This window comes from Triticum urartu, chromosome 7A, assembly GCF_056163025.1.
Source record: "Triticum urartu cultivar PI428250 chromosome 7A, HENAU_Tu73, whole genome shotgun sequence".
NCBI classification, from domain to species: Eukaryota; Viridiplantae; Streptophyta; class Magnoliopsida; order Poales; family Poaceae; genus Triticum; species Triticum urartu.
The window spans coordinates 235,653,011-235,666,969 of record NC_141879.1 but is presented as its reverse complement, the minus strand read 5'-3'; the positions used below and the strand labels follow the sequence as shown (position 1 = coordinate 235,666,969).

Here is a 13,959-nt window from a genome sequence, read left to right as displayed (position 1 = left end):
ACTTGTACACAAAAAATATGCATCTTGATGTTCTGATTCCATTCAGGCGATCGGGTCGTAGTTTCGTTCACTCTATATGTTAAATTTCATGTTCATATTTGAAGCTTTTTTGAACGAATTTGTCACGGTCAACCGTTTGAAGTTTTCTTTTAGGAGTAGTTTCACCTTGCTGTTTGAGACGACTTTGGTGTTGTGTGTTTTCTGTTTCACTAATCATAGACAAGCAGCCCTCGCTCCTCCAAACGCCGACGCGTCTGCTCGTGTCGCAGCCGGTGAGCTTCTTGGCAACCGTGGCGAGGCACGCCAGGCAGTCTCTCGGCATGGCGTTGACTAGGAACGCAGGCGAACGCCTCGCCGCTGTCGGACTGTAGGGACGTGAACCCCATTGGTGCGGCGGCTCCGGGCGGCATGGCCAGGAGGGCAAAGAAGAGGAGGGTGGCGAGGATGGCTATGGTGGTGAGCACGCAGGGGCGCCATGGACGTGCGTGACAGCCCCTCGCGTTGGCAGTGACAATGGCAGTGAGCCGGTGGAGGAGGAGCCACCAGAGAACATTCTACTTTAACCTCTCTATTCAGTGTAGTTGTTAACTGCTAATCACGAGGCATGTATGCAACCAAATACTGGGTAGAAAATGCTTCCATGATGCAGGCAACCTATACGTAGGTAACCAGTCAACATGCAAACATCATATTTTGGGTTGTATCTCCTCAACCAGGCTCTACCCAACCTGACCCGTTTTTTCATGCAACTTCCAAAAAACGATGCAACCTGGTCCGTTTTTTCATGCAACCTCCAAAAAAGGATGCAGGTAACCAAACACACCCAAAGTTTCCTGCTGCGGCTGGCCGCACTCAGGGTCATTTTTTGTGTTTAGGCACGGCCGCACGTCATATAAATTTGTAACTAGGGTGTTATTTTGGTCCGACCTAAAATGGGACCATGAAAATATACATTTGCATCACCTGTTTGAGCTTGGTTATTTGGCCATGGTGATGCATAAAACTGTTTTTACATCAAATTGCTCTATTCTCTGTTCACTTTTATAAGACCTTGAAGATATTTCAAACAATGTGCAAAACAGCCTATTTTGATTTGTCTAAAACAACTTACAAAAATGAACGGAGGCAGTATTTTGCATCACCTGCTGAAGATGCCCTAAGCGATCAATAAAGCAAGAAGAGATACTAAAAAATATGGAGCTCCTGGGTGCACGTACGCTTATGCTCAGGAGTACATAAGTAGCACTAAACTATTGATATGCACGACCATTGCACCATACCTCATCCTGCGGTGGGTAGCCGTTCAGTGCCATGCATGGACGGCTTGGTAGGCTTATCGTCTAAAAATCGTCTGCAGAGTGTCGTCTCCATAGCAGTGCTCTGAAAAAAAATCATATACAGACGGTACGTACCTTCCTTGGATTGGACACTGGTTTGCTCAGCACAGCACTGAAGTACTCCCTCGACAAATCTAAGACAAGAATTTTGGGACGGAGAAAATACACGGAAACTGCAATAACCATTCTCTTATTGTGCGGCACAAGAACTGAAGAACATGTTCCATTCAACGACCGCCTTTTTATTCATTTGTACCTCCTTGTATACAGAATTACATGTTCTATCCCTCGGTTGCAACCACTGTTTCCACCATGGGATTTTACATCTACAAATTGGCTGATAATCTGGCTTTCTATACATTCGACATCTCAGCAAACAGAAGATCAATTAGCTTACAGTAAACAGAAAAATACAGTAACACAATGACCGCCAATTTGTGCTTGTTTCTCCTTCTCATTCCAGAATATGCAGCCACGGAAACCATCCCATTTTGCTAGTTTCCTTCTACCCTTTCATGGTGGAGACCTCCTAATGTCTAGAATGTTTGGACTCAGAGGGGAAACTCTTTCTGAAGGACATCAAGGTTGCGGGAATCACATGCAGCAATCATATCACTGCGTGAAGCATTACTGGTTGGAAAGGGGAAAAGGTATTAGTAAGGTAAAATCATCATAAAAAAATTCATGTTCACATGTAGATAAAAGGAAGCAAATCGGACATACCCAAGTGAAATTCTCAAGTACTGCCAGGCATTGTCTGCTTTTGGATTCATGGAAACCGCCCTTACATAGTACCGAATGGAATCCTCGTACAGACCCTGCATAGAGAGCAGCTTAGAAAACAACCATGCAACAGGGGTTATATGTGAAAAACTGTTATCTATTATCACAATGAATTCCTGTGCTGAGTTGTCACACCATTGGATAAAGATAGATTTCAGTGTTCATCGTTAGTAAAAAAAAAATCAAAACGGAGGCAAAAGATTTGCCCCATCCATTAAATAAGCAGAAGAGAGTTGCCCAGTTAATTAATGGAAAACCAGGCTAAAATCATCACAAACCGCCGAGCGGCACACATGCTACCCCACACACGCCTCAACAAAGAAGGCCTCATCAAGATACACTCTGGCATCATCGTCATCACTTCTCCCCAACAGGCGTCATTGCCCTTCCTAATCTCCGAGCAAGCGACCCCGACTTCGCCGAAGATGAACATCAACCGAACCCTCACCATAGAGGCCATGTGGAACACAAAAAGACCTATGTCAAACTCAGCCACCTGCATCAAGGGCAGCACAGCTCCGACTCTGATGGAAAGCTCCGAAGGAGAACAATGCAAGGTTGGCACCCTGAAAGACCACCGAACCGAACAGACCATCTGCTGCCTGCCATCGTCGCCACACGGCCCCGCCACCGCAGCTCCGACTTCACCGCAATAAGGCAACCCGAGGTAATCCCACGAACACGGCGGAGAAGAGCCGACTACCTCAACCATTGCCATGCCTCTGACTTCGTACGCCTCCGCTATCGTTGCCACAGAAGCCTCGACGCCGACACCGACACCTTCCACTGGTCCCACTTGCCGATGCTCGGCTCCAAAGACGAAGCCCTCGAAAGGGGAAAGGACGCCAAGGCGTCGACAACGTCCGATCACACAGGATCTAGGGTTTTCCCTGAAGCCGGATCCATGCGGTAGGGGTGTGGCAGCACAGCAGCGGTGCCTTCAAGAAGGTCTACGACGTCCGCAGCCGCCGCCATCACCGGTCACATGCCCAAGGCCAAGACAGGGTCTTCACCGAAGCTCCCAACACACCCAACCCGCATCCGCGTCGGCAAGTCCACCAAGCACCACCACCACCACCAACGAACCCACCCGCCAACGTCGCCATCGCCGCCGCAGCACCTCGCAGAGACCACCAACGGCCAATCACCAGCGCCAGCTGCCAGATCCATTGACGACCCGGAGCAGAGCCACCAGACGCAGCACAACCACCACATCCTGTCGAGCACCATGCCGACAAGGAACGGAGGTGCGCCGCCCGAGGCCGCGAACCACCATGGTTCCCGGTTGTGGCTCTACATCAGGGTCCGTCAAAGACCGGATCCGCCATCCCCACACGACAAGGCCGGTAAATGACGCTTAATCACATTATTCATTAGGCGACATTCATTGTACAAAAAGTGCCCAGAATTTTTATAGTATTGAGAGAGCATGATAACAAGACAACCATTTCAATACTAAAAGTGAAAGAACATAAACTCACTTATGTAATGATGACAAGCATGTTAGTGGGCCAGTGGAGTAATGTTATAACTCAATATAAGGTTTCTTATCTCGCATCACAGGGTATTTGCGAAAAATGCAATTATACAGTCAACAACATGATCGAGTGATCATTGTGCTACACAAGAATTACCTGGTTGGCATAGCTAATTCCCATATTAGCCCACGCACGAACGTAGTTGGGCTTCAAATCTAGAGCCTGAAATAACAAGCAACATTTGGGGTTACTTCCAAGCACTTTTTAGCATACCACAATCAACATCCAAAGTAATAAGCCAACGACCTGGGGTACTCTTTAGTATACCCGTATTTTCTGAAATGCACACTAAGATGGTTTTCATCAGTCATCCACTTTATAGTTTATACTAAAAAAAATAAGTGAAGGATGCAAATAAACATGTATTTGTAGGATTGGACACCAAATCAATGGGATTACACTGCATCACAAATAATTTGATTATATCTCATCTGATATACTGTGATGCAAGAAGCACTTGGGATGTACATGCAGCAGCAAACACAATCTTGGTGTCAATCACACAGAAACTTATCCACATTCCACAGAGAGGGATTTAGCTGCCCCAATCCCAATGTTTGTGATATGCGACATTACTTTCCATACGCCAATCAGTCCACTAGTTGATCATTTCAGTTTTTTTTAGCTCCAACATGTATAGAAACGCTTTATTTTTAACCTATTTTTGTCAGACAATAAGTGTATTTATACTGCTCGCTTTTGCAGTTTGCACTGGAAATACAACTGCCAGAGCATTCCTTAAAAAGGAATAGCCAGAGTCTGTGATAAAGACAAAGTGCTATACTTCTTGAACCAAGCATATAAATACACTTAAAAACAGAACGAAGCTTTCACCAAAGTTGAAGTCCAAGCACCTTCAAAAAATAATTACCTGCTGGTATGCCAGTACGGCATCAGCGCTCTGGATGCTGTTTGCTTGGGTCGCACCGAGCTTGTTCCAGAGAGAATAGTCTTGTGGTTTCAGCTGTAGTGCCGTCTTAAATGAAGCTATAGCTTTATCATATTCTCTTGATAAGTTGTACAAGACACCCAGAACTATGTGGACATCAGCATCCTCAGGCGACATCTGAGCAGCTTCATTAAACAATCTAACAACCTGGTGAGAGGTAGGTTGTTTAGTATCCTAAACTAATTACTTTTAGTAAGATCAGAGAACAGATTGTACAGACACATGATTACAGTTAATAATATCTCACAGAAAGGTACAATAAACTGAGACAGTTATACAGAATACCATTTGGAAGCTGGAGATGGAAAGGTTTAACAAGTTAAAATTGTTCGTTTGATACACCATCATTATGAATTACATATCCCTCACTTACATCTGGACCATATGGTGAATCAGTTTGGTGGGGAGCGGCGAGAGCTCCATACTTTGGATGATTCTGAAGCCATCTCGAAAGATATCTTAATGCTTCTCCCTGTTCCAACTCTGCAGTAATCATATAAGATAAATAGATCCTCTCATGAGTCATGATGGTATACACAAATATTGAAGTATAAAAACCGAAAGTCGGCCTATTTCGACAAATTTCCTACTTTAACAGAATTTCAAAATATATTAGAACATGTTATGAGCACAACTATTGCAGCATTATTAGTTTATTACACACTGGGGAGGAGGAGGCTTGGAGCATTGGGAAGTTTTTCCAACTGTAAATGAAAATTGAAAAACCTGGAGGATGGCTTAGTTTTTACAATTGAAACTAGCTTGCACAATGCAGATACCTGTTAACTTCCAATCCAACCTTCTACCACTTCATTTCTTATAAGAGCAACTCCAGCAGATTAAGCAGGTCACTGAAATGCTCGCATAAATAACACTCACCGTTTGTGTGACTGACACCAAGAGCAAGAAGAACTTCCAAGTTGGTAGGATTGGCCTCCTGGGCACGCAGCATTGCAGCTATGGCCTGAAAGCAAGGAAATAAATTAATAACAGCAGACTCTTTTAGCAAAGAAGCATGGAGCCCATCCCATAGACCCCAAGATTCTTAGAACTAACATTTTTTATTTATTTTGTATATATGAATATCTAATTCTTGTGAGGTAAACTACATTAGAGTACATGTTTGGCATATGTTGAACGGATTATTGTCACTATGGTAGTCCAGTATGGATGTATTGGATGCATCATGTTTGTTCATGACCGAGTTTAGATCATTTTCAAGGAATATTGTTTTATCTAGTCTGAAAGGCCAAAGCAATATGCTAATTCTCGTGACTAATGATGTGAACCATTCTGGAAGGAGTATTATAATACTTCCTCCGTTCCAAAATATTTGTCTTTTTAGTGATTTCAAATGGCTACCACATACGGATGTATATAGACATATTTTAGAGTGTAGATTCACTCATTTTGCTCCGTATGTAGTCACTTGTTAAAATCTCTAGAAAGACAAATATTTAGAAACAGAGGGAGTACTTGGTATAGGGATGAAAACGGAGCGGAATCTTTGTGTCTGGTCCACAGAAAAAAGGAAACGGAAAAAAATGTGAAAATGGAAATCTTGCACAACGGAATTTCTTAGGCAGAAAGGGAAACAAAAACGGTACAACATTTATCGGCGGAACAGCCACGAAAACGAAATATCTGTTTCCATAAATACGGAAATTTCCGTTATTACCATGGCTGTGTGTGGCCCAATAATCCAGCAGGCAACAGTGAACAGCACACATGCAATGTGTGGGCCAACCGGAATGCAAATACAACCTTAACCTAATCCCCTGTCCCTAATTGACAAAGGACAGAGCAGGCGAACACGCCGCCGTGGCGCCATCCAATCATCCCGAGCCCACACGCTGCCACCCATCCATCTTTGCTGCGGTGCCATGGCAACCAGAGCGCCTCCACCACCATCATCTGTCGCGGGGCCACTGCCCTCCTCGGTTGACGTCGATGCCCTATGCCAATAGGGGTGGAAACGGATCGGATAGTACCCTTCCCACTTCGTTTTCATATTTCAAAAACAAATATGAATGCTGAATATGAGTACGGTGCGGATGTTACTCGAATATGGATATGGATAGGGTGTTTTCTCAATTCAGAACCGATACAAATATCTTATAATTTAGTGACATATATTAAGAAATAAGTCAACAATTATATGACCTAAGATAATCGACTCGCACCATACAATAAATCAATGAGAGACCAGTAGACGGAGAAACACTGTTGAAGTATATGGGGAATGCCCAACCTTCTCCATCAGTTCGACTTTTGGAGAAACTGGTTGGTGCATGAAGCATGGTATGCTATCAGAGACAGAGATCTCGAGTTCGAGTCCTGGCTAGTGCGATTGTTTTCTACAATTGCTGCTCGCTCCCTTCCACGTTTGAGGCACGCAGCAAGACTGATAAAGACTGCTCACGAGTGGGGGTGTTGGTATATGTGGAATGCCCAACCTTCTCCATCAGTTTGGATTTTTGGAGCAACGGTTGGTGCGTGAAACCTAATACATACTACTATAATGCATAATAGTTTCTAAGTTGGATCATACAAAAAGTAAGTAAGATTCGACGACTTTTTAGGCTTTTAGAGTATCTCCAATAGGTGCCCTATAATAAGGCGAGCAAAGTTTGCAACACCTAAAAGTGTTTTTTACAACACCAAAAACCTCCTTCCCAGTGCTTTTTTACAACACCAAAATTGTGTGGTCCCAAGTGGTCCCCCTGGTGTTGCAAAATTTGCAACACTTGGTGTAGAACTTTTTGCACATATATGGCACCTATTGGATCAGCGTTTTTGGCCCCTCGTGATGTAAAAAGTGATCCTGCACTATTTTAGGGCACCTATTGGAGATGCTCTTATGTTGGATACTCCCTCCGTTTCTTTTTACTCTGCGTATAAAATTCGTTTGAAGTCAAACTACGTAAAGTTTGACCAAATTTATCTTAAAAATATCAAGTTATCAACATTTACAATACAAAAGTTCTATAGTATGAAAATTAATTTCATGATGCATCTAATGATATTGATTTCATATTGTGAATATTGATATTTTTTCTTATATAGTTGGTCAAACTTTACAAAGTTTGAATTTAGACAAATTTTATATGCAGACTAAAAAGAAACGGAGGGAGTACTTAGCATATAGGGCTAGAATTGCTTAAATTGGCTAACATGTTTTTTTTTGGATACGTCCATATCCACATTTGTTTCAAAATCCCATACAACATTTGTATTTGTAAAAAGAATCCAGATATTTTCCACATCCATTTTCATTTTAGTTTGGATGCCAATGTTGACTTGCAATATAGGGTTTTCTCGAATATGGATATCGGATATTTCAAAATTTTCACCACCACTTTCCACCCTTCTACGCCGGTAAACATCTCTGACGCCTACGCACCACGCCTGGATAGTTCAAGGGTTCTTTTTGCTCCAGCGAATGTGCCGTATTCCCTCCATACCTCCTGCCCAGGGTATCTGTATTTGTTTCTGCTCCCACTAAAAAAAATATGAAAACAAATGTGACATCCCTCAATTCCGGCTGTTTCCGCTCCATTTTTCATCCCTAACTCGCCATATGAACATCAGAACATCACAGCATCTAAAATTAACGAGAGAGGCACAATTACCTGCTGGTCATCATCATTTTCAGCATGTGTTACTCCAAGCAACCTCCAACCTTCAGCATTATCAGGGTTCTTTAAAACTTCAGCCTCCAGAGCAAGAGCAGCTTCACTTAAGAGGCCCTTCCGAAAGAGCTCCTGCCCTTCCTGCATTGGATTAGGGTGACCAACATATGGGTTCATCTCGGAAAAAACATAAACCCCTCGAGAAGCGCCAGAACTTTTGGAAGCTGACAGTTGGTTTTCAAACCTACAAACAATGTACAATAGTAGTTAATGGTAAGCTGCAATTGCTATGCGTAAGGGGCTTCTGTAAAACAGAACATAACCAACCAATGGTAAAAACAAATGACTTCTCAATGAATATTAACCAAGCTCTAGGTTCTTTTAGTAATCTGACACAGAAATTGGTCAGATAACATATCAAGAAAGAAGCAACAGAGGTTGGCTCAACCTTAATACTATTAGCAAAAAGACACAGAAACAAGAGACTTGTACTTACTCATCTGCCCATGGATCAGCAGAGCTCTCACCAAAAGCTCCTCCACTGAACTCCTCTGCCCAATCATCCATATTCAATTTGGAGAACTCATCGACCCACTTCTCTTTGAGCCCACTCTGATTCTGTTCACTAGAGAACTCACTAACCCAATTATCGGCCCCTTGTGAAAGCTGTAGAGCAAGTATTAGTGAGGCAAAATTATCAGTGCCCAGCAGATGTAAGTGTAAAAGAAGGGACATCAATGTACTATTCCTAAATAGCTACAGCCCACTACCTATTTTTCCTACACATGCAAGCATGCCACATGAGCAAGTCCAGCCATGCAAGTCATAAATTACATGTTTTTCGCATTACTCTATGCATGCAGGGCTGCCACATCATCAATTTGTGCATGTTAGTTATAAGTTATTTTTCATTGGATTTTATATTGACAGTATATGTTTTGGGCGATTGCAGCATACCGACGTATTTCATCCTTCACATTTTTTGTTAGAAATGATATTCTGTTAACTGGAATTCATTTTTTATTCTCTTTTTATATGCTTCATGTTTTTCACCTTTTTAAGCTTACATTTGCTTTCCATTAGTTTTATATGTTTTTTAAGCAACTATTTATGCATAATCTAACAAGATTCCTGTAGCAACGCTTGGGGCATCATCTAGTGTTGCTAAATGATGATACCATTATTACACCACTGTTCCATTTTTTACATTGCCTGGAAAAACTAGAACCCCGTTTGACCATGGAATGCATTAATTTACACACATCCAGCTCTCAGGTGAAAACTAAACCCCGTTTAGCACACCATACAATCATTTAAATGCATCCAGCTCTCTGGTATTACCTCTTCATGCACAAACTGATCTGCCCAAGAATTTGCATTAGCATTATGCTGTGTTTGAAATTCATCAGCCCAGCCATTGGATTGGGATGCTGAACCTTGTTTTACTTGGTTATCTTCTATAATAAGTTCACCACGGCTCATCTTTGAAACAAACTGGAAGAATTTAGAATTCTTCCAAAAAGGAAAAAGAAAGTGTCATCAGGTGCTTAAGACAGGACGATCATAATGATGATCCTATATATAGTACTCCCTCCGTAAAGAAATAAAAGAGCGTTTAGATCATTTAGTGATCTAAACGCTCTTATATTTCTTTACGGAGTATAATATAAGGTTGCAAGCAATACAGTTGATTAACTTAATGTAAATAAACAATATTGTTACTGGTGAAAGATACAGGCTTAAGAAAGAGTCCTCATGATCCAACATCCACAAAATTAGTGTTTGAACCATGAAATGTAATAGGCGGTATCCGTAGAATATCTGGCAGAACATATATAATAAATAAATAGGATTTCATATCACCCCAACTGCCACTGAAAAATAGTGTTTTTGACATAAACAGAAACATTGGACATGTGTGTGGTATAACACGATATATCAATAGTGTGTCGTACGCCAATAAGAAGAAACAATACAACACTCATCCACAATATGTAGTTCATTTCTGCATATCCAATAGATGTTCTTCTCTATCAGTTTGGAAAGCAAGATCCTATTTAGGAGGTTTGATCTGACTTTTGGAGGATTCATTGAGATACTTTAGGCCTGTTAGACCTAATCTAGAACATTAAGGTTTAGCCTAACATATCAAGATGCAAATGCAATCACATCAATCGCATAGATAACATGAGTAGGATATTTCCTTATGAAGAAAAGTAAATTATGATGAATTGTTGTTCAAGCAAATTTTCACTGTAGTGGGTAAAAACAATGTGCAAGCAAAATAGAGTTACATGTACAACCAGGCCATCATAAATACCTGGAACTTTGGGTCATTGTTACTTGATAATGTTTCTGCAAGCATACGGGATTGCTGCATAGCTGCGAGATTCGCCATGTTCGCTCCTCCCATCTGACCCATGGCCGTCTGAGACTGATGCTGAGACAACATAAAGTACATAGCATAATTTAAGCCATGTATCCCACAAATGAACATGCTCGTGCAGAAGGAAACTAAATTATGACGAGTATGCAGATTTCCATACAAATTACAAGGCTTTATTTTTTTTTACTTTATAAGCCAACTAAAACTAGTTAATATTTAAGAGAGATATTGAAAGGATGTGATCCTTTATCACCTCATGTTCTAGAATAACTACATTTAGTAAAAGTAAGAATTCTATGTTTACATAAGACTGTCTAAAATACACACACATACATATACAAAGAATATCTTAAACTATATTTCTAAATACAGCATACAGTTACTCATAGATACCATAATATCTCGCTCAATGGATAGGGTAGGGAAACTATCAGATTACAACTGGGTAATGGCATACTAAACCAAACACACATATCCTTCTCAAACAAACTTTCTTATTGGATTGTGTTTCCTGTTGGATATTGGTATTACTCACGAAAATGGAAAACATAATTTTCTAATGTTTATGAGAAAATTCCAGTAGAAACAGAACAAACTCAAGAATACTGCAGCGCATGGTGCAGATACAAATAAAATCCAGAATTGCATTTGGATACACAGATAGCCAGATATCATCATTTATTGGGCAATCAGATTATCCAGATAAAACGGTACCAATTGCAACATAGTTATACTGGCCTAGAAGCTAAACAGTATCTTCAGCATGGCTGAACTTGGCTCTAGGATGTGTTGTCTGCTCATATGGTAAGTATAAACAATGAAAAAACATGCTTCGCAATTGATGGTTGTGAAAATGTCAAACAGGCTTTTAGAAGGCTCTGACCTGTTCAAACTCAGAGGCCCATCCATTGGGACCATATTGCTGCTCAAAAGAGTGCGCCCAACCCTCAGGGTTATTATTCTGCTTGCCAAACTCAGTGATCCAACCCTCAGGGTTATTGTTTTGCTTGCCGAACTCACTAATCCAATTATTTGCAGCATTGTGCATTGGGCCAGATCTCAAAGCACTTTGGGACTGATTCCAGTACTCCTCCATCTCTGGGTACGGCCCATGCAGGGGATTTTTCATTCGATGACTATTGTCAATATCAAGAGAATGCAGCAGTGTATTCACCTGATATACGGATAAAAGTGTTACATTCATGAATGTTCTTCTAGTAAACATTCATCAACGAAACATAAGCAGCACATGGAACTTAGAACGTCAAGCAAGTCAACAGGAAACTACTGAGCTAAGCTAATGGAAAAAGGACATAAATAAGTGTTGTGAGCAAAGTTGTATGGTCAATGGCAATTCCAGCCACAAATGTTAGAAAACTTAACCTGTGCTTGTATATATTCTTCAGGTTGATCGGCCAAAATATGGCGTGCCATTATGCAGCTGCGATCACGTATACATTGTTTGTCGGCTTCGGACAAACCAAGAGCTGGTACTGGGACAGGTTGAAATGGCACACCAGCTCGGCCACTTGAAAGAAAAGAATGCAGAACACCAGATAAGACCCTTTGTGGCGGACCTGGAACAGAAATTAGGAGTCATTGCAATGCGAGGTAAATAGACAAGCATTCACAGTACACAGAAATTCTAAGACACAGAAATCTACCATCCAAGGCCGGTCCGAAGGTAGGGCCTGCATTGTTATAAATTTGCTCAAACTCTGCAAAGTTTATTTCTGGCCCTCCAAATGCAGAATGCCCCGGAGGGCGAAAAGATTCAACCCAATCATTAGCAGGACCCCCACGCATGAAGTCGGCACCCTGCAAGTGTTCAACAACAGTTAGGAGTGGCCAAACAGGACACAAAAAGACAGTTTTGGAGAATCACCATTACCCGTGCAAATGGTCGTTGATCTTGCTTGAACTCATTCTCAGAGCCAGGGACAGTAGACAGTGGAGCTGTGCTATAATCAGACGTAGTTGGAACATTAACTGAGGCTCCAGGAAGTCCCTTTAGTGACTGCACAAAAGAAAATGTTATAGCCAATATTTTCTTGGACTTCAGCTACAATTTTTCAATGCATTTCGATGTTAAGCATCCCATATTTCCAATTTAGTCCACACAAATCCTTATAAAGGAACATGGAAACTGGTAGGAGACAAAAAAAATATGTCTTCACATATACCTCATGACTGATATGTTCAGAATAAGGCCAATCAGAGATTCTCAGATAAGTTAATTAACAGAGTAATTGAACTTAATTTGGTGAAATGAGTGTGCTAAAGGTTAGAATCCTAGCACGATAAGCTCTTTTAACCCTTTACTCTTTTTTTAACAAGATAACAGCATATAAATAGAGAAGCCTGCCGATAATATAGCGAACTTGGTAGCTTACAATTTATAAAGCACTGACTCAAGTATCTCGCCCAGCACTTTAGAGCATGGTTCCAGAGTAAGGTAAAAGGGAACAGATACGGAACCTTGAACCAGTAATAGCTCTGGCCCGTCTAGTCACAGACTAAACCAATACATCAAACAATCAGAGACATGGGACAGCACAACCCACGAATCAACAATATATTCTTCAGCGCATCAAGACCGCACGGGATGCAGCACTAGCTTCGCGCAACAGAAGTAGCATATGAGCACAAAAAACCTAGAGGGCGCCGATTGATCCAGGCCACCGCAGATGCAGATGGCGAGCCCTTAAGCTCGAGAGTCTTGACAGACGGGGCGACGGACTTAGGGTTTACCTCCGCTTTGCTGGACTGGCCGAGGAGGGTGTTGGCGAGGGCGCCGAATGGGTTGGAGGAGGATGCCCCGTCCGGGGCGCAGTTGTTCTGGCCGGTGATGAGGTGGCGCGTCCCCATGTCCGCAGAAGGCCCTTGCCGGCGCCGGAAGGGGGCGCTGGCGCTGCTCCGATCGCCGGCGGCGAGAGGCGTTCAGCCCGAGGGGATGGGGAGGGAGGGGAGGGGGAGGAGTCGTGCTGCGGCGCGGTGGCTTGGCGGGCCTGGGGAGGAGTAAGCTGTTGTGGACCCGATAAGGCCAGGACACGTGAGAGATTTTTTTTCTGTGTAGAGTACGTATGGGTGGTTGGGAACTTTTTTTTTTTCGTTCACACACGAGAAAAACAGGGAACTATTTTTTTTCCTTTAAAAAAATCCATTCTAAATTTCAGGTTGGTTGAAGACTTGAAAGTCTTTCCTATTTTAGTCCAAACAAATTTTCTTTCACGTTCCAGTGTGAAAACAGGAAACTTTTTTTTCTCTTAAAATAATCAAATTTCAAGTTGGTTGAAGACTTTGAAGTCTTCCTATTTTATAGTCCAAAAGGGTC

General features: G+C 42.0%; 1 protein-coding gene across 2 annotated transcripts; it reads right to left on the bottom strand.

Moving 5' to 3' along the window:
* Positions 1 to 1,547: 1,547 nt before the first annotated feature.
* PEX5 (peroxin 5) lies at positions 1,548 to 13,642 on the bottom strand. 2 transcript variants are annotated; one of them, XM_048689417.2, is made up of 15 exons: positions 13,377 to 13,642; positions 12,517 to 12,642; positions 12,290 to 12,443; positions 12,009 to 12,202; positions 11,509 to 11,799; positions 10,560 to 10,679; positions 9,581 to 9,751; positions 8,736 to 8,905; positions 8,240 to 8,483; positions 5,487 to 5,571; positions 4,981 to 5,090; positions 4,530 to 4,754; positions 3,755 to 3,820; positions 2,061 to 2,155; positions 1,548 to 1,967 (listed from the first exon to the last, which is right to left on the bottom strand). In XM_048689417.2, exons 1-15 carry the CDS (start codon positions 13,491 to 13,493, stop codon positions 1,889 to 1,891), a joined length of 2,247 nt encoding a protein of 748 aa, XP_048545374.2. In that variant the 5' UTR covers positions 13,494 to 13,642; the 3' UTR covers positions 1,548 to 1,888. The 2 variants fall into 2 exon arrangements, with proteins under 2 accessions (XP_048545374.2, XP_048545375.2); XM_048689418.2 differs by lacking the exon at positions 9,581 to 9,751.
* Positions 13,643 to 13,959: the final 317 nt, after the last annotated feature.

Bases quoted from the DNA above. Each gene is read 5' to 3' on its own strand.
- PEX5 (XM_048689417.2), bottom strand. From the start codon at position 13,493: ATGGGGACGCGCCACCTCATCACCGGCCAGAACAACTGCGCCCCGGAC. The intron at 12,444-12,516 runs GTAATGGTGATT...GAACACTTGCAG, and splicing joins ATCAACGACCATTTGCACGG to GGTGCCGACTTCATGCGTGG. The intron at 11,800-12,008 runs GTTAAGTTTTCT...TCCGTATATCAG, and splicing joins AAGAATATATACAAGCACAG to GTGAATACACTGCTGCATTC.